Source organism: Pelodiscus sinensis, chromosome 23, assembly GCF_052426305.1.
Source record: "Pelodiscus sinensis isolate ZL-2025 chromosome 23, ASM5242630v1, whole genome shotgun sequence".
In the NCBI taxonomy this organism is placed as follows: Eukaryota; Metazoa; Chordata; order Testudines; family Trionychidae; genus Pelodiscus; species Pelodiscus sinensis.
Window position 1 is genome coordinate 4334768 of NC_143074.1, and position 19326 is coordinate 4354093.

Consider the following 19326-nt stretch of genomic DNA (forward strand, 5'->3'; position numbering starts at 1 on the left):
TCAGGGAGCGTGTTGGGGGAGAGTGGGAAGGAGGCAATCTGATTTCTGGGAGCACCTAGATGGATAGAGAAGTTGATGGGAATCTGAGGCAGCCTGGCTTAAATTACTGCAAGACTCTAGGCTCCTAATATGCCTGCTTCCCCCTCCATCTGCACCTGGGTAGCCTGGTACTGTGTCGAATCATCAGACGCAGGTGGAGTTTATGCCCAGCGGGATGGTGATGTGCTTTCCCCTTTGTACTGGCTTAGTCACAAGAGTAAATCCATGAGACAGCCTCTGATGTTTTGTTCCATCTCCTTGAACCAGGCTGGGTCAGTCTGGGGGGCCAGCACATTGTGCCGGTTGGCAGAAGGGTAGGAGAAAGAGCGGCCGAGAGCCTTGGAAAAGAGATGCCAAGACTGAACAAGCCAGGGGCCTTTTCACCCCGGGAGATGGTAGTCTCCCACTCCCGCTCGCAGTACACTGTTGGAGAAGCTGCTGCCTGTCCTGCCCCTGCCCTGTGGATAGAGAAGGGATTTTCGCCTCCAGGGCTGTCGGTCTGGCACCTTTCACCAGCAGCATTAAATTCACAAGGAAAAGGGGCAGGGAAAAAAATCTCCTCTTCTAAAATTAGAGCCTGGTGTGTGAAAAGCTTGAGAGCCTGGCCTGCTGTTTGCATCTCACCTCGCACCTCCCTGGTGGCAGCACTCTCTTGTGCTTCATCTAGCTCCTGCTTTCACGCTGCAGAGCATCCGCCCACTGGCATGGGGAAGGCCACAGCCAGTGGAACCAGCTCTACTGTGTGAATGGGGCACAATGCTGGGACTCGCCCTACAAGGGGTCATCCTAGTGCTTGAGAGCGGTGTACCTGGGTGCCCGGATAGCTCCTTCCTGCTTTAACTCTGGGATACTGGGCGGGGGGAAGGGAGAGGGGTTGGTTGTCAATGGTGTGAAAATAACAATTCTGCTAAATAAATCAGAAGATTTATTTAATGCCAGCCACCCCCATCTCTGGATCCTTCTGTGCTCTCAGCAAAAGCTGGAGGAAAATGTTTCTGACGACACATTTTTTTGGTGGATGGAAAAAGGATTCAACAGAAATGTTTGCACATTTTTGGGGGGTGGGGTTGTTGAAACCCCCCAAAGTGGAAACCATTGGCTTGTTTTATGCCCCACTAAATAATAATAACAAAAAATTAAGAAAAAATATTGAAGAAAACAGGAAGGGAAGAAAATGTTTTTGGTGAAAATTTTACCAGCTCTCCTGTGAGCTGAAGTATAGGAGTAGTCCTCTCTCCACCAGGAAATCTCTTCCCCAAACCACCGTGTCTCCAATGCAGGAGGGTTGGGGAACAGCTTCAGAATCATTCCCGCGGGACATTGAGCAGTGCGTTGAGGTGCTCTTCATAGAATCCTAGAATCCTAGGGCTGGAAGAGACCTCAGGAGTCATCGAGTCCAGCCCGAAGCAGGACCAACCCAACTCAATCATCCCAGCCAGGGCTTTGTCAAGCCGAGACTTAAAAACCTCGAGGGATGGAGATTCCGCCCCCTCCCTAGGGAACCCATCCCAGTGCTTCCCCACCCTCCTAGGGAAATAGTTTTTCCTAATATCCAACCTAGACCTCCCCCACTGTAACTGTAACCTCTTCCCTCCACACTCAGCCGGCATTGGTGAGCAAGAGCCCTGGACTGGAATTGGATCTTGATCGGGCATGTGACAATGCGATAGCTCGTAACCTTCGGGTTAAGCCTATTCCATCGGTGGCTGTCCCTGGCAGAGGTCCCTGTGACAATGCGATAGCTCGTAACCTTCGGGTTAAGCCTATTCCATCGGTGGCTCTCCCTGGCAGAGGTCCCTGTGACAATGCGATAGCTCGTAACCTTCGGGTTAAGCCTATTCCATCGCTGGCTGTCCCTGGCAGAGGTCCCTGTGACAATGCGATAGCTCATAACCTTCGGGTTCAGCCTATTCCATTGGTGGCTGTCCCTGGCAGAGGTCCCTGTGACAATGCGATAGCTCGTAACCTTCGGGTTAAGCCTATTCCATTGGTGGCTGTCCCTGGCAGAGGTCCCTGTGACAATGCGATAGCTTGTAACCTTCGGGTTAAGCCTATTCCATTGGTGGCTGTCCCTGGCAGAGGTCCCTGTAACACCATGTCTCCAGGACCCGTGTCTGGGATAGCTGGTTACAAGCAATGTCTTCTACTGGGCAGGGTTGGCTGGAGCCTCTCTCAGCCTCTGACCTTGTGTCTCCCCAGCAGGACGTCAGTCAGCCTGGTGAGGAGCTACAGCCTTGCGCCCGAGCACACTTTCTACCTCATTCCACTGTAGGATCCAAACCCGCTCATCAATAGGCAAAGAGCATATTCAACCCCAGTTAGGATTTACTTTTCCCTGGGCCCAGGCTGTGACTGGGGGAGGGGGAAAATGTGCATGTGCCTTGGACCTCCCCCACATCTTAGGCGCATTGCTCAAGAGTCAAGAACATTGATAGTCCTGAACTCAGGAGAACTCAGAGACTGCTGAGTCCAGGACCCCTTCGCACCCCTCGCCCAGAAAGGGATCAGGGGAGACTTTGGCCCTGTTGATGTGCCTCTCACTGCTCTAAATGTTGGCCAGAGCACAGGGTAAGTACTGTCCTTCGTGACACTCTCCCTGGGGCTCACATCGCCTCCTCCTCAGGCCTGTGCTTGTCTGGCCCAAGGCAGGCCTGCACAATTCGCAGTGAGACAACCCCAGATAGCAGCAAGCATAGCCCAGCTGGGCCTGCCCTGTCCCTGTCCCTGTCCCTGTCCCTGTGCTGCCAGATCTCATTCCTCCTCTCCCCGAAAGAAATCAAAACTGACTGGAAGTCCCCGGCCTGGACCGATGGGCACTGAACCAGGTCCCTGCTGACACATGCAGGTTTATGGATTGCAAGCTAGACACCCACCGATAGAGACCTGGAGTGACACTGCCTCCCCCGCACCCACCCAAAAGGTCACTGTGACAATGCGATAGCACTGTGTCGGATGTGGGAGGGAAGAGGCCTGAGACTGAAGGGCAGGCGAGCGACGTAGCTGATGGCAGGTATCAGCTGCAAGCTTTCACTGCAGTCCCTTCTAAACAGCTCAGACCATCCTTCCAGAGTAAGCTGAAGCACCAGCCTTGACAGATGAAATGAAGATGATGCTCCCTCAGGCACCTCTAACCTCCTGCCCCCACCCTTGCTGGCTTTTAACCATGGAGCATGTTTGAACAGGCTTGGATGCTTTGGATGGGAATCTAGAAAAGAACAACAAAAATTAAGCGTAGGGCTGCAGGGACTGGCCAAGCTCAGCTCCGGCTCAGTGGTGACCAACTGGGGGGATACGAGGACCATCTGTAAGGACTTGGAAGGTGTGAACTCCAAAGATCCTGTCCAGATCTTCCTTACGCCACTTTTTCCCAAATGTCAAATCTCCTGGCTTCAGCGTAGTCACTCCTGAGTTCCTCGCAGGTGAGATCAGAATCTGCCACAAAGTGAGTGAGGGACTGGGCAGGGTAATTCAAAGCTGTGCTACTGGAAGTCAGTGAATTGAAGCTGAGCTAAAGGAACTTCAGGAAAAGCTTCTCACAGTGGTGCGTGTTCGGCTGCAGAATAGCCTCACGAGGGAAGTGGTGGATACCCCATCTCTAGGGTCATTTAAACACAGACTAGAATATAATGGACAGACTAAAAACATAAGAACGGCCGTGCTGGGTCAGACCAAAGGTCCATCTAGCCCAGTATCCTGTCTGCCAACAGTGGCCAGCACCAGGTGCCCCAGAGAGGGTGGACTGAAGACAATGATCAAGCGATTTGTCTCCTGCCATCCCTCTTCAGCCTCTGACAAACAGAGACCAAGGACACCATTTTATCCCCTGGCTAATAGCCTTTTATGGACCTAACCTCCATGAAATTATCTAGCTTCTCTTTAAACTCTGTTATAGTCCTAGCCTTCACAGCCTCCTCTGGCAAGGAGTTCCACAGGTTGACTACACGCTGTGTGAAGAAGAACTTTCTTTTATTAGTTTTAAACCTGCTACCCATTAATTTTATTTGGTGTCCTCTAGTTCTTCTTCTAACCCAGCTACCTCTCTGAGATGTTAGAATATCATGGACAAGAGATCCCTGCATTGGCTGGGGGAAGATGATGACTCTGTATTCTGGGTACTTCCTAGCAGACTTCTCCTTAGAGACTCATTTTGATTATGGGTTTCCATTTAAATTTTGCAGCTAATGGGACTTGCTAGTATCTCAGCCTAGGGCTGAGTGAGATGTTTAGCTATAACTGCCAAGTGCCCGCCACCGCTCTTGAGTCAAATGAGACACTTCTGTGAGCCTCAGCGCAGGCCTGTGGAAGTCGAGATCGGCGAAAGCTCCCCATTCTGAATTCTTACAGGCTGGCTGTGTCCCACTCATGTTCAGTGTTCTTTACCACAGTAAGGTTGCCCTCGTCCAGGGGCAGGGACCCTAATGCCCGGGGGCTGGATCCGGCTATGATTTTTCTGTGGCTCAGTGGCCTGACCCAAGAAAGTTCCCCACCCCTGCCCTAGTCCAACTGGAGCTCTGCTGGGGGATAGTATTTTGATCTCTTTTTAAGTTGTGGCTCTGGGAAGACCAGAGGTTTTTGTTAACATGCACCTCAGTATGGGCTGAACCTCTCTAGTCCGGCATCCTCGGGACCTGACCGGTGCTGCACCAGAGAATCTGCCGAACCATGGGAGGGCAATATTGTCTAGCAGCATCACTAACACTTCCACTGCTTCCTGGGATGTTAGGAAAAGTGTAGAGTAAATTAGAGCTAAATAACAGCACAGAACCCTGAGAGCCAGGACTGGTGGCTGTAAACAAAATTATGGAAACTTGGCCACACTCATAAGTGAAAATCCATCTAACTAAAATCATGCCGGGCCACAGATGTTGCCAAACCAGAGAGTGTTGTTAGTAGTAGCAGTGTTATCCTTGTTTTACTTATTTGTATGGTGGTAACATCTCAGAGCTCCAGTCCTGAAGGGGACCCCATTGTGCAAGGCAAATACAGAACAAAACGCTTACAAACTAAGTCTAAGAGTTGAGATGAAAGGTGGAAACAGACAGACTGGGGAGCATAAACAAAGGTACGCCTACAACCTACCCACTGTTAAGTATTTGTAAGTATACTGGCAAAGGTGCCCTTTAAAAGCAAATTTGAAGGCGAAAGGAGGTACTGTTAATCTGTCTTGACCTTGTTTGATGTGCTTTTTCTCTCTCTGCAGCGAGTTCGCCAAAGAGCGCGAGAGGGTAGAGAACCGCCGGGCCTTCCTGAAGCTGCGTAGGCAGCAGCAGATTGAACGAGAACTAAATGGGTACTTGGAGTGGATCTTCAAGGCAGGTAAGTAGAGAGCCTTATGACGATAAGCAACCTTGTGTTGAAATGTTAAGCCTCTACCATTTTCAAATAGCATTTTAAACCTGACCCACTTTGCCGGGCGCACTGTCCTCCCAGCTCACTAAGTTGCACCCACAAAATATGCTGCTGCAAGCAAATAACCGTGTGCTCAAAAGAGACTGTTGCACGTACAAAATGAGCAAGTGCTTGCATTGTTTCATTCTGTGCCTATGCCTGCCTCTTTGTTCCTACTTGTAACTGATGCACAGCTTAGATGCCGAAAAAACCAGCCTCATGTCTCTTCAGTGGCTTCATTTGTTTTCCTTTATTTCACGGATGGCTTTTACCCCTCTGCAAACCCAGCCATGGATAGCTCCGCCCCTGTGTGAATTCCTCTGGGGTTTGAAGAAGAGATCACAGTAGTCAAGCAGAAGGTGATAGTGGCCTGGCCAAAACTGTTGACAGTCTGGTCAGAGAGGAAAGGCAAAGCATTGAAATATTGAGGAGGAGGAAGATGGAGCAGCAGTTTGTATGATGACCGGAACCTGTCATTCCACACAGTACTCTGGAGAGTGACAGTCAAAAGCCAATTGTATTGACCAAGCTTTATTGGATGTAACAGCTCAACAGGAACTACCTGCAATTAGTTAGATCAAATATTCGAAAGGGTAACACACAGACACCTGTTGGGGAACATTTTAACTTGCCCAGGCACTCATTAATGGACCTCAAAGTTACCATATTATTACAAGCCAATTCGCAAACCATCTTGAAAGGGAAGCTGCAGAACTTAATTTTATTTACAAGTTTGATACTTGCAATAGCGGTTTAAACGAAGACCTTAACTGGATTAACTGCCACATTCCACATCCTAATGACATAAAAAGCCAAGCACTGGGTACTTAAGAGTACTTAGAATCCACTCTATCAGCTTCATTTAGCATGGGCACTCTAATTGACAATTTCTTTCCTTCTCTTTCCCTCCCCATTCCCTCTCTTTCTCTATTTATTGTACATCTGACCCCCTAACTCCATTCATCTGAAGAAGTGGGTTGTATCCACAAAAGCTCATGGTACTATCTACATTTTTTTGTTAGTCTCTAAGGTGCTGCAGGACCATTCATTGTTTTTTAAGTTTTTTCTGTTACAGATTAACATGGCTAACCCTCTGAAACTACCTGCAATGAATTAACCACCATTTATCTCCCTTTAATTCTGTGGTTCCCTAGCACTCAAGAAAGGCCCCATTCATATTGCTTTCCGTTCATAAATTGTCCCTACATTTGTTTACAACTTTGTGCTACTTGGAATTAATTAAAGGTGTATTGAATAGCTAGAGCAGAGGGTGCCTCAATTCTAATCCCATCTCTTGCTGCCTTGCTTTAGGGGCCCTTGCGACTTCCTGATCTCTCTGAGTCTCAGGGTATGTCGACACTGCAGAGGGAGGTGTAATTTCTGGCTCAGATGTAGGTATGCGTGATAGCTTTGATGGATCCAGCATGCTGAATATAGCACTGAGTGTAGCTAAGCCTACCTAAGTTCTTACATAGGTACTCTAGGTGGTTAGCTCAACCCACCACCCACTCTGGCTATATTTAGTGTGGTAGCTCAGTCAGAGGTATGTCTACCCCAACTAGAAACTATATCGCAGCTCCAGTGCAGACGTACCTCAGTCACCCCATCCGCTAAGTGAAGATAGCAACACCGTTCCTGCAAAGGCATGTCTTGCCTTTATTTGGATTGGATAAGGAGCTTTGATGCACAGTTCCTTTCTGCAGAACACAAATGCCAGAGGTATCACTGGAAGTGGTTGTTGGAAAATGGAGGTGTGTACGTTGCAGAACATGCAGCAAAGTCCCTTCCCTTCCATTTGCCCATCACGGTGGCACCTCTCTGTGGGAATGTCTGGCTGCTGTGTCACGTTGCCTCTCCACGTCTACATGAGGGTGCAGTACACACGCTACATGAAATGCCTATTGCTTCCATTTTGTCCAGGGACATATGACATTTAGAATGGGAAAGCTTAAAGGCAGCTGCTGAATCGGGGAATGATGATGAAACAGTCCTACAGAGGCAATGTTGGAAATACAATAGTAATGTAATATAGGCTCCTAGTGCAACCTGAAGGAAGCTTTGTGCAGCAGAAAATAAAATAGTTAGCTAGGTTGGGAAATCATTAAATGCAAAAAATTGCATTGGGGGCTATGCTAAGGTGGAGAAATCAAGTGCTTAAAAGTCAGGGGTTGAAATCTTGCCCCCAGTGAAGCCAGTGGGTGTTTTGCCAGAACTGGCTGCTTCAGAAGAAAATGAGACCCGCTTTGCGGACAGTCCTGGACCAGCCAGCCCACGTGGCTGTTTAAGGGATGCTGAAGTCAGAATACCAGCGGTGAGCTGGTAAATCTCCAAAGCAACGTACCTTTGACGGATGCAGAAATGGCCTTAACTGCAGCTGCTTTAATGGAGAAGCTCGTAACTTTGGCAGAGGCGTATCCAGTTGAGGCATCTGAAACAAAGGTGTGCTGAATGGTGACATCCTGCTTGCATGAGTTATACTTAATACAGGAAGCCTTAATTGCGGGAGTACTTAAGAAATGCTTTCTTAACAAAAGGATGGGAAAAGAAATCGAAAGCATTGGATTTAAATATGCATGACTTTAAAAAATACACCCATTTTCTTACCGCTTGCATTGATTTCCCCCCCGAAATAGTGTTATAAAACAAGCTAGGTATTTCCGAGCCCTGCAAATGCTAATATTTCAGCTGGAATTTAATTAGAAGAGTGGTTTTGGTATTTTTAGCACTTCCAAGCTTAAAAACAGCCAGTTTTACTTAAACTTCACAGAAGAACTTACCTTGGGGCTGAGACAAAGCATTGAACATTTTAGCTCAACGGAATTTGATTGAGGGAGTTGTGAGTGACAGGAATAGAGGAGCCACTCCAGAAACTGCATCTCTGCTCTGGGTGAAGGTTTCTGAGAGTGTTTAGGAGAGAAGAGTTATGTTGCAGGAAGATTAGGCCTGAGAGGAGTCCTGCATTTGGCCCTAAGTGGGGTATGAACAACCTCATCTCTTGGGAGCAAGAGGCCATCAGTCTGAATTCAGCTCCTGTCTGTCTATGCCTGGGATATGGGCATAGGGGTCATGACGAATGGTTAGAGCAGGTGATGGTAGTCAGGGAAATGGAGTCAGCGCCAGGGATAATCAGAGCTGGAGTCAGAAGATAACAGGAATTGAAGCTGAGGTTCAAGACTGGGGTTCTTGGTGTGAGACCGGACAGGAGTAAGATCTATCAGAGCTGTGGGTGCATGCGTTGAGCTGTGGGTGCATAGGAGCTGGTTTGCTGACTCTTTCAAACTATCAGACGGCATAACCAATTGGGTAGCCTACTATAGGCTAGCTGCAAGTTGCTAGGAGATTAACTTTGCTACTGGCCCCCATTCTTGAATTTGTCAAAGGTCTGCTTCCAGGCTTTGTGAGTCTGCTGAACTGGCTGATAGTTTCCCGACTCCAGTAGCTAGGAGCAGTCCTGTGGAAGGCTTTGAATATCAGGGCAGAGAGCTTAAACTGGAATCTGTATTCACTTGGGGTACGTCTAAACTACATGGCTCCGTCGACGGAGCCATGTAGATTTGTTTGTTCGGCAAAGGGAAATGAAGCCGCAATTTAAATAATCGCGGCTTCATTTAAATTTACATGGCTGCCGCACTGAGCCGACAAACAGCTGATCAGCTGTTTGTTGGCTCAGCGCGCTAGTCTGGACACTCCCCTGCCGACATGAAAGCCCTTTATCGACCTCCCTGGTAAACCTCATCCTATGAGGCATAACGGAGAGGTCGATAAAGGGCTTTCAGGTCGGCGCGGGAGCGTCCAGACTAGCGCGCTGAGCGGACAAACAGCTGATCAGCTGTTTGTCGGCTCAGCGTGGCAGCCACGTAAATTTAAATGAAGCTGCGATTATTTAAATCACGGCTTCATTTCCCTTTGCCTACAACCCTCATCTACATGGCTCCATTGATGGAGCCATGTAGTTTAGACACAGCCTTGGAGAGCCAGTTCAGAGAGCAAAGCACTGGGGTGATGTGTTTATGGTACCTCATGTTATGAAGCAGAAGGGCTGCAGCATTTTCTACCAGTTGGAGCTTTTCCAGGGTGTGGGGCTCCGTTTGGAGAGACAGCGAGGTGCATTAATCAAGGCTGGAGGTTACAAATGTGTGGATCACTGTGTGTCAGGGTGAGGTGCAGATTCCTGTTCAGCTGTGGATGAGGCTGCCTGCTTTTTACTGCAGTGGCCCTTTGGACATCCAGTAGCACCTAAGACCCCCAAAAGGACCCCAAAGCTGTGGACCATCTCAACTCTCTGAGTACAGATGCCGTCAGTGGAGAGGGCTTGTTATAGAGGAATTGGCTTTGCCCTAGTAAGCCGATAGCCTGCATTCACAGGTGATCCAAGTTAGCCATGGAGGGAGATGGAGAGAGGAGGAGATGGGCACAGCAGTAAGACCATGGAGGGGTTACTCATTCCAACCTGTGCCCGTCTTGATGGCTCCCTCGCAGTTTTGTGGGGGCGGAGCTATAATTTTCTCGTGTGAACTCATTGTGCATAACTTCTCAGGGGGTAGCTGTGTTAGTCTGTAACTTTGAAAACAATGAGCAGTGCTGTGGCACCTGAGAGTACGTCTACACAGCAGGGCTAAATCCGAAATAAGCTACGCAACTTGAGCCACGTTAATTGCGCAGTTTGAGTTGAAATAGCTTATTTCAGATTTTGACACTGTCTATGCAGCAGCAAGTCCAAGAAAGAGCACTCTTCCTCCAACTTCCCTTACTCCTCGTAAACGAGGGTTACAGGAGGTGGAGTAAGAAGTCCTCTGGCTGGATATTATTCTGACGTTATGTTGAAATAATTGCTTGTGTGTACACGCGGACTGTGTTATTTCAGAATAACATTAGGTATTCTGAAATAATGCTGCTGTGTAGACGTACCCTTAGAGACTAACAATTGTATTAGGTCATGAGGTTTCATGAGTAAAATCCACTTCATCAGATGAGTTGGAGCGCATGCGGAATCCAGCATTTAGAAGGGTTAGAAGGGGTGTAGATAAAGAGAGACAATGGCTTCTAGGCATACACATTTCAAGTGTGTGCTCCATATATCAGAGGGCATTACAGAAGAAGGGCCTGGAGGTGGACATGAGAGAAGTCAGCCAACATATAGGGTGTGATTAGTCTCTCAGGGTATGTCTACACTACAAAGTTAGTTCGAACTAACAAACGTTAGTTCGAACTAACTTTGATAGGCGCTACACTAGCGCTCTGTTAGTTCGAATTTAATTTGAACTAACTGAGCGCTTAGTTCGAACTAGGAAAACCTCATTTTACGAGGATTAAGCCTAGTTCGAACTAGCTAGTTCGAATTAAGGGGTGTGTAGCCCCTTAATTCGAACTAGTGGGAGGCTAGCCCTCCCCAGGTTTCCCTGGTGGCCACTCTGGCCAACACCAGGGAAACTCTTCTGCCCCCTTCCTGGCCCCGGAGCCCTTAAAGGGGCACGGGCTGGCTACGGTGCCCGTGTCAGGTGCAAGCCTGCCAGCACCCAGCCAGCAGACCCTGCACCTGGCACGGATCGAGCCACCCACCTGATGCCCTCCCCCTCTTCCCGGGACCAGGCTGGTGGCTCCCGGGAGCTTGCCCGGGACCGCAAGAGGCGGGCACCCACCTGGTCTAGTGCGGACATCGTGGACCTCGTCCACGACCTCCGCACTAGGCACAGGAAAGTGGCAGTCTAGGGCAGGATAGCTGCCAGCCTGGCCACCCAGGAGCAGGTGTGCAAGAGAATCAAGGGGGTCCAGTGAGACCCCCGACCCTGAGCCCTGAGCTTACAATGGCCGTCCTGGGTCAGACCAAAGGTCCATCTAGCCCAGTAGCCTGTCTGCCGACAGCGGCCAACCCTAGGGACACTGGAGGGGATGGACCGAAGACAGTGACCAAGCCATTTGTCTCGTGCCAAAACGTAGCAAAACGCTAATTCGAACTAGTTTTTTAGTCTGGATCCGTTAGTCGAATTAGCTTAGTTCGAATTAACTAATTCAAACTAAGTTAGTTCGAATTAACGTTGTAGTGTAGACATACCCTCACATTGGTGTAAATCGGGTGTGACTCTAGTCAGGTGAGCAGAGAGACCCTGGTGTAAATCTGGGATGGAAAGAGAATTTCCATAGATTTTTAAGGCTAAATGGGAACATTCTGATCAACTAATCTGACCTCCTGGGTCACGCAGGCCACAAAACTCCACCCTGTAACTGCTGCCTCCAGCCCATGGGTCCTGGCTTGGGATATGTGTTAGAAAGAGACCCCTTTAATCTGATGTAAAGACGGCACACACTAAAGAATGAAGCCCATGGGATTTTAAAAATAAACTCTGCAAAAGGGTAATTTCCTCCCACCGTTGAAATGTAGCCATCCGCAGGTGCACCATGTCTGTTACCGCCTTAGGCCCACAAACACAATTCTCCTACCAATCGCCACTTCCTTAGCAAATGCAACGCCAAGTCTCCAGTGTCTAGCTGGAAACTTGTTGGTCGGGGAACCTTGAGCCTCATTCACTCTGCGGGGGAAAGGTATTTTTTTCCTTTGGCTCGAAGAGAAGGTGGCTGGGAGTTTATTTGAAATGGTGCCCTTTAGAGGACTAAAAGAGAAGAGCATTAAGGAGACACTGATTTAATCCATGAAAATGATCTTGCTGTTGCTGTTTCTTCATTAAATTCCTCAGAGCTGTCGCAACGACGAGGCTGTCATGCCACATTTCTGAGGGAGCCGAGAGCTAGAACTTCTCTCTGGAAAGAGAGAAGCATTTGTAAGTCCCCAAATAGCCTTTTGAAGACATTTCTCTTATCTTACAAGGACATGCATCATTTGAAAATGTTTTCGCTTTGGAGCCTGAAAGTCGTGCAATTCAGAGCAAATCAAGCGGCTTCTTGCATTTTAATTCCTTTCAAGTCCATCTCCGAGCCATAGCCCTTCACTGACAGTTCCTGTGTGTTTCTTTGCCCCTGGAATAAGCAATCTTTGGGGCGTTTCATTTAACCTTTCTCTTCCTGCTCATCGCAGTGTGAGTGACATGCTCCAGTACGGTGAGGTTTTAGGAGCATCAGGACGCAGCTCTTGTGGAAGATGAGGAGACAGCAGTCCCCTCACACAGTTGAGACTAGACGCCTAGACTAATTAAAGCGATGTGAAGCCATGTCAGAGATTCGGGGGGAAGGTGCTTATTCAAGGGGACAAGTGATGGACCCAAAAGAAAATTTAGTGGGGTTCTCCTTATAGGGGATTTCTGTCTTTCATATTCACTAGGTCTGAGCCTAATCATTTAATTTGATTCTTCTGCCTGGTTGTATCTTTAATTCCAGTAATCCAGCCTTTTCCTTGGCATGCAATGTCCTTTCTCTGCATGCCATGTGGTGTCTGGCTTACTAGCTTGCAAGCTCTTTGGGAAAGGGCTGTCTTTATTTTGTGCCAGGTACAACCTCAAGCATAATGTCAGCTCTCAATTAGTAGCAATAAATCCAATCGTGAAGGCATCTATCACTGTGACAGCTAAGTGCAGAGAGTTCCCTACACCCAGGCTCTTAGTGGGCAGTGATTGCTAATATCACCCTTGCTCCTTGTCACCTTGTTGGGTTTAGAATTATCCTCACATCCTCTGTCACTCAGAGGTTTGCAAGGGCTTCTAATAATTTTCTTTTGAATGTTGCATTTCACGAGAATCTCTAAAAGCAGCCCAATTTCAAATTGCTCCTCTTACAGTTTCATGTCAGGGCAGCATATCATAAAACATGCTAGTTACAGAGTGCCAGGCGGCCTGCCTTAACTCCCTCATTCCGCAAGTTTAAAAACGTGGGTACAGTTGCTGACATTCCTCGGCTGGGTTGTGGCAGGGGCAGTTCTTTAACTCCACCCAGGATATTAAGCAGGGAGGGAACTTTTGGTAGCTGGAACAGAGGGGGACCTGGATAGAAATTCCAAGGAGAAACAAATCTGGGGCTGCATGCTTTGAGTGAAGTTCACTTTGTGACGTTCTGTTTTGTTACTAGTAAAACGAAACCTCTGGGATACGTTTGTGTTTGGGAAGCATCTCGGAGTCTCTGTGCTATGGGGAGGACAGAGTAATGATCCTTCTGATTTACAGTGCTATTCCGAGCGAGAGAGACAGAGACAGAGACAGAGATTGGGATTCAGGTGAACCACATCTGTTGTAGGTTGTCACATCACATAACTCCCAGAGGGGAGTGAACAGAGCTGCTGCTGTTGTTGAGGGAGACGTGCCCCTCCCCCAGCCAGGCAGCTCCAGGCACGAATCCTGAGCCCCTGGCTGGGGCTCATTAAGCAGTTGCATGGCCGTGATGCCACTCTCCTTAGAGGGAATCTTGTGTGAGAGCGAGGATTGGGGCGTGAGGGGGGCTCAGGATGGAAGAATCCCATCTGGCATGGGCCTTTTTCTCTCTCCCCCCCCCCCAACCTCCTTCCCCTGGCTACCAGAGGCCTTCCCGCCCCCCCAACCAAGCCCGTCCCTGGCTGCCAGAGGCCTTTTTAAATCTCCCTTAGCTTTTTTCTCTCCGGCCCTAACTTTTACCATTTAGGAGGAGTTCTTGAACAAACAGACTTGCACCCAGACATAGACAGACAGACACACTATATATGGGTATGTCTACACTGCCACCCTAGTTCGGACTAGGGTGGCTAATACAGGCATTTGAACTTGCAAATGAAGCCCGGGATTTAAATATCCCGGGCTTCATTTGCACGTTCCCGGGTGCCGCCATTTTTAAATGCCCTGTAGTTCAAACTATCTGCCCGCAGCTACACGCCGCACGGACTAGGTAGTTTGAATTAAAGCTCCTAATTCGAACTACCATTAAACCTCCTTGCAGGAGGAATAACAGTAGTTTGAATTAAGAGCTTTAATTTGAACAACCTAGTCTGTGCCGTGTGTAGCCGCGAGCAGGTAGTTCGAACTACGGGGCATTTAAAAAAGGCGGTGCTTGGGAACATGCAAATGAAGCCCAGGATATTTAAATCCCGGGCTTCATTTGCAAGTTCAAATGCCTATATTAGCCACCTAGTTCGAACTAGGGTGGCAGTGTAGACATACCCTTTAATATCTCTATACTATTACTTGGCTCATTCAGAATTAAACTGGACAAAGTGACATGGGTTCCATTACGTTCTGGGGGAAACTATTCCACAACCTATGACACCTCACATTCACAGACAACTTCTTTACTTAATTTGTTCCAGTAGCCCCATTTAATACCCCTTTAAATGATTCCTCTTGCTTCTATTTCAGACATGTCACAATCCCCTTGAGTTGTCACTTAGTTGTATTTAGCTCCTGTCATCTTTCTCCTTCCCTCCATGTTCCGAAACACATTCACAGCTCTTCTCTGAACTGTCCGTAGCTTGGGAGTATCTTTTGGATATTGAGGTGTCCAGTCCTGTTCCAGGTGGAGTCACACCTGAGCTTTCTAGAGAGGCACTTTCTGCTTTCTTGTTCTGTCAGGAGATGCCTCTACATATGTGCCCAAAATATTGGCCTCATTGGATGCCTTGTAAAACTGCAGACTGATCGATCATTTGCTGTTTGCGATCACCTGTCAGTCTTTGTCTACACTAATGCATCCTAGAATTCTCTCGTGCTGTCTGAATGCATCTCTGAATCTTTTGCATTCAGATGCATTAACCTGCATTTTCCCAAGCTGAATCTCGTTTTGCTCTTTTCTGCCCATTCTTCTAATCTTTCTGTCCCTTTGCATTATTTCTCCTTTCAGTGTTGTGCCTTTTCATTAGTGTATCAGCATTCACCACCTCTTCCATATAATTAATAAAGATGCTTTAAGACTGTTAACATCCATCTCTCCAGGTAGCTCCCTGAAACTCTTTGCTGCTTAGTCTGTTTCTTTAGCTAAATCTAAGATGATTTACTCAGTCCAAGTACACAGTTATGCTGAAGAATGTGAAACAAATTACAATTTAGAATTTCAGTCTTGTGAGGCTCACCAGTCCCGTCTTTAAAAACCCTCCAGTGATTTAGTATTGTACAGCAATAAGCCAAAACGCTGTAGAACCATGTTACAGAACTTGGTCTTGTGGAATGCCGCTGTAGAATAGTACAGTTTCATGTAGATGGTATTTGCCCTATTCTCTAGGAAGTAAAAGCACCACGGGTTCCATTCTTTGTTAGTCAATACTAAGTTCATACATTACTGGAAAGCATAATCAACTCTGTCAATTTTGGAAAACAAAAAAAGCGTATACCAGGTTTTTTCATGGGTAGAGTATAGTTTTAACTGTCGACACAGTGGGTGAAATCCTGATCCATTGAAGGCCATTGGAATTTTGCCATTGACTTCCATGGTGCCACGATTTTTGCTCAGAGAAGTTGCAAATCAGTGTATAATTGCCTAAAGTTCTGGCATTGATGAGTGAGTGTGTCTCAGAGACCTGGTGCCTCTTTCACTGTGGTTTGAATTTGACTGAGAGCGATGGTACTACAATAGCATGTGTTTACACCTGTGCAGGTCTTGGGTCTGGATTGGCCTGGATGGCAGCAAGTACCTCCAGATACTGCAAGCAACTGGGTGGGGACGGGCAGAGAGGTGTAGGCAAAGCTAATACTGTTTTCTTACATGTCTGAGGGGGAGGCTTGGTGAGCGGGGAGAAGCAAGTGGCAACCTTTCTCAGATTTTAATAACTTGCTTTCCTCCCTGGCGCAAGAGGGATGCATGGGAGGAATTATGACTCTCTGACTTGCCCTTTACTCAGTGCAAAGCCTAAAGACTTGCTCTAGTCGGGCAGTTTGGTGAGCTGAGGCTGTGGTAAATGTCCACGCCCATTTCCTCCCGGCCAGTGATCTTTATGATGAAAATACAACTGTTCCAGGGCTGAGCGCTCTGTTTCCCTTTTGCAGAGGAGGTGATGCTGGCAGAAGAAGACAAGAATGCGGAAGAGAAGTCCCCTCTGGACGGTAGGTTGTTTTGCATTGTACTTTCCCTCTTGTAATCCATGAGAGGTTTACACGCCATATGCTGATGTGGTTTTTACTGTGACCTAGTGGGTATAAACACCATATCTTTGCATGATACCAGCCTGATACCATGATTTAGCAAAGCCAGCTAAAATTCCCTCTTCAAAGTTTCAGGTGGACAATCAGCTGCTCTCAACGTCACTCTAGGATGGGGAGCAACCCTTGGGATCTTCCAGATGCCCTGTCTAATTGCGTGGGGGTCTGGCGTACACAGGGGCCCCCATCAGCCTCTGGGAAGCATGGAGGGATGTGTCTACTTGTAGCCTTGAGGGAAAAGTGCCAGCGTGGATGCCAGCAAAAATAAATAAAGGCAGGGTTCTCAATCAAGGTTTTCAAAAGGATTTGACACCGAGACTAAGACCCCTGTGACCTTTGAGCAGTAAGACATAGCAGGGTGTGGTGATCCTATCTAATCTCATGACTCCTAGGGGCCTAATGTTAGCAGGAGAACTCGAGGGAGTAAGATTTCCGACACAGGTGCCGTGAGACTATGGAGTGTTTCCCCCGCTCTTAAGATGTTACAGACAGTGACCGTTCAGTTAAAGACTCTTCCCTCTCCCTTTTCTGACCATCTTTCGTCCTCCTGTGTCTCCTCCTTCCCCCTTCCCTCCCCGCCCTCCCCTTCTCTTTTTTTTCTTTTTGTTTCTCCTCCCATTCACTGTCAGGGAGGGCCGCCTCCGAGGGGCCAGTTCAGCAAGGCACAGCATCGACGGAGCCTGGCAGCGGCAGCTACAACAGTGAGTGGATTGCAAATCAACAGGGGCTTAGGTGGCACAGTGGGTGGATGCTTATTGCTTGTGGCCTCAGATCTGGAGTCCTTAGGTCATTAGGAACAAGGTGTTTGCTGGGCTATATCTCAGTCCTACATGGCCACTGGTCCACCATGCAAAAGGATCCCCAAATCTGGTCTGCTATGGAGTTGTTAGAGATCTGTGCTCAGGAGAGGCCCAGGAGTGGAAAAGCAGGGGGTATGGCAGGTCAGGGTTGAGGGGCATTGCCAGAGCTTTGGGGTGGGAGAGCTTGGCTGTAGCTGGGGTTGTTGGTCCCTGTCCTAGAAGAACAGCTGTACAAGATGGGAGTTGTATGAATAAAATAGACAGGGGCTCAGGCTACAGAATTCAGACCCAGATATTGGGATCTAGGATTTATGTTCAGCCTGTTATAAAGTCGATATATGCCAAATTTGATTCCAGATCCCACTTTCGATTAGGGATGTTCAAAATTGTGCAATATTGTAATTGAGTATCCACTAAAAATCTTACATCCCCTGTCGGCCCAGCTCCCGAGGAGGTGGTGGCTTCACCGCCTTGACACAGCAAAACCGCCTCCCCGGGAGTCAGCTGAGATTAACCGAGACCATTAACTGATAGGCATCAGTTTATCGGATAAACGGTTAATCGATCAAAGTCTAACATCCCTCGTTTTGATTAGAGCCCTTCGCGCTCCGAAGTTCAGATACTTGGGAAGGTGGGACGGGAAGTTGCTGTGAGCCCTTTTCGAAAGGGAGCTCTGTGACACTTCCTAAGAAGGATTTTGTTGCCGACATGGTGGTGCACCCGTTATTCAAGCATAGCAGTGCAGCTGGTGTAGGATGAGGGTCCCCTGTGGGCGTTACCCTAAACTCCATTTATCCTCAAGACAGACAGTTCTCAGATAGCAGATTCCCTATATCCCCAGCGGACAGTTTGTATCACCACACCATGGAGTGTCTTACTGCTGGTATTCAATCATGCTTAATCATTCTATTGTTTTGAAACTGTTACCAACACGGTATCAAAACTATTTTCTGATAGTTCACAAGGTTCCAAGGCAGGTGGTCTAATGCTCAGAGCAGGGTTTGCAAGACAGCAATTCCATTGTGTCCACAGCTTTGCCACTGACATGTTCCATGGCCTTGGCATACCAGTTCATCGTCCTGTGCCTCAGTTTCCCCATCTGTCAACCAGGAAAGTGATATTTACCTGCCTCCCAAAAGGGGTCACTGCGTCAGGCTGATTTGTTATGAATTTTGAAGTCCCCAGCTGGAAGGCATTGTAGAGTGGGTGCCATTAAAAAGACATTAATCATGTGATAGTATTTGCTTATCCAGGGTATTTCCTGTGTCGGGCAACACACAGTGGCAAACTATCTCAACTGGAATCCAGTGAATGGTGTACGCTGTAGAAAAGCAGAGCATCCATCCCATAGCGCATCATGGCCCAATTAGCCAAACCAAATCTCTCCTCTGCATATGACTTTGTTTAATAGAAATGTCACTCCAGTAGCGATACTGAAACGAACAGTGGTGGAAATGCGCTATCTAGGGGTACGTCTAGACTACATGCCTCTGTCGCCAGAGGCATGTAGATTAGGCTACCCGACACAGTAAAATGAATCGGCGATTTAAATAATCACCGCTTCATTTAAATTTACATGGCTGCCGCGCTGAGCCGACAAACAGCTGATCAGCTGTTTGTCGGCTCAGCGCGATAGTCTGGATGCTCCCCTGCTGACATCAAAGGTATTTGTCGACCACCCAGGTAAACCTCATCCCAGGAGGGATGTTAAAATGCGGGCATTTAACAAATTGAGTAGTCGATAGAATTTTTATCGACAACTCCATCAGGTGATAGGCAGCTGGCTCGCACCTGGTGCGAGACCAAACCCTGCCTATGGCCGGGTCGCTGTGTACAGGGGATGCTTTGCGGCCTACCCCCCCGCCTCTGATAGTGGCAGCAGCAGGGGTGGACAAGGCTGCACCACAAAGATGGTGCTGGGGTGAACCAGTTTTTAAACCAGCTCCCCCCAGCACTGGCTTGTGCTTCCTTTCCCACTTCCTACCTCTGATACAGAGGCAGCAAGGATGGGGTATGAGTAGTCGACTCGACTACCCAATAAGCATAGACTTCTATGTAGC

General features: G+C 48.0%; 1 protein-coding gene across 1 annotated transcript in view; it reads left to right on the forward strand.

The window, feature by feature from the left end:
* CACNA1B (calcium voltage-gated channel subunit alpha1 B) overlaps nucleotides 1–19326 on the forward strand; it is a 458332-nt gene that overhangs the window by 238573 nt on the left and 200433 nt on the right. The window contains exons 8-10 of the mRNA XM_089772976.1: nucleotides 5240–5355; nucleotides 16314–16370; nucleotides 17096–17167. Of these exons, the coding sequence (XP_089629102.1) occupies nucleotides 5240–5355; nucleotides 16314–16370; nucleotides 17096–17167 (245 nt within the window). The remainder of the gene's footprint in view (nucleotides 1–5239; nucleotides 5356–16313; nucleotides 16371–17095; nucleotides 17168–19326) is intronic.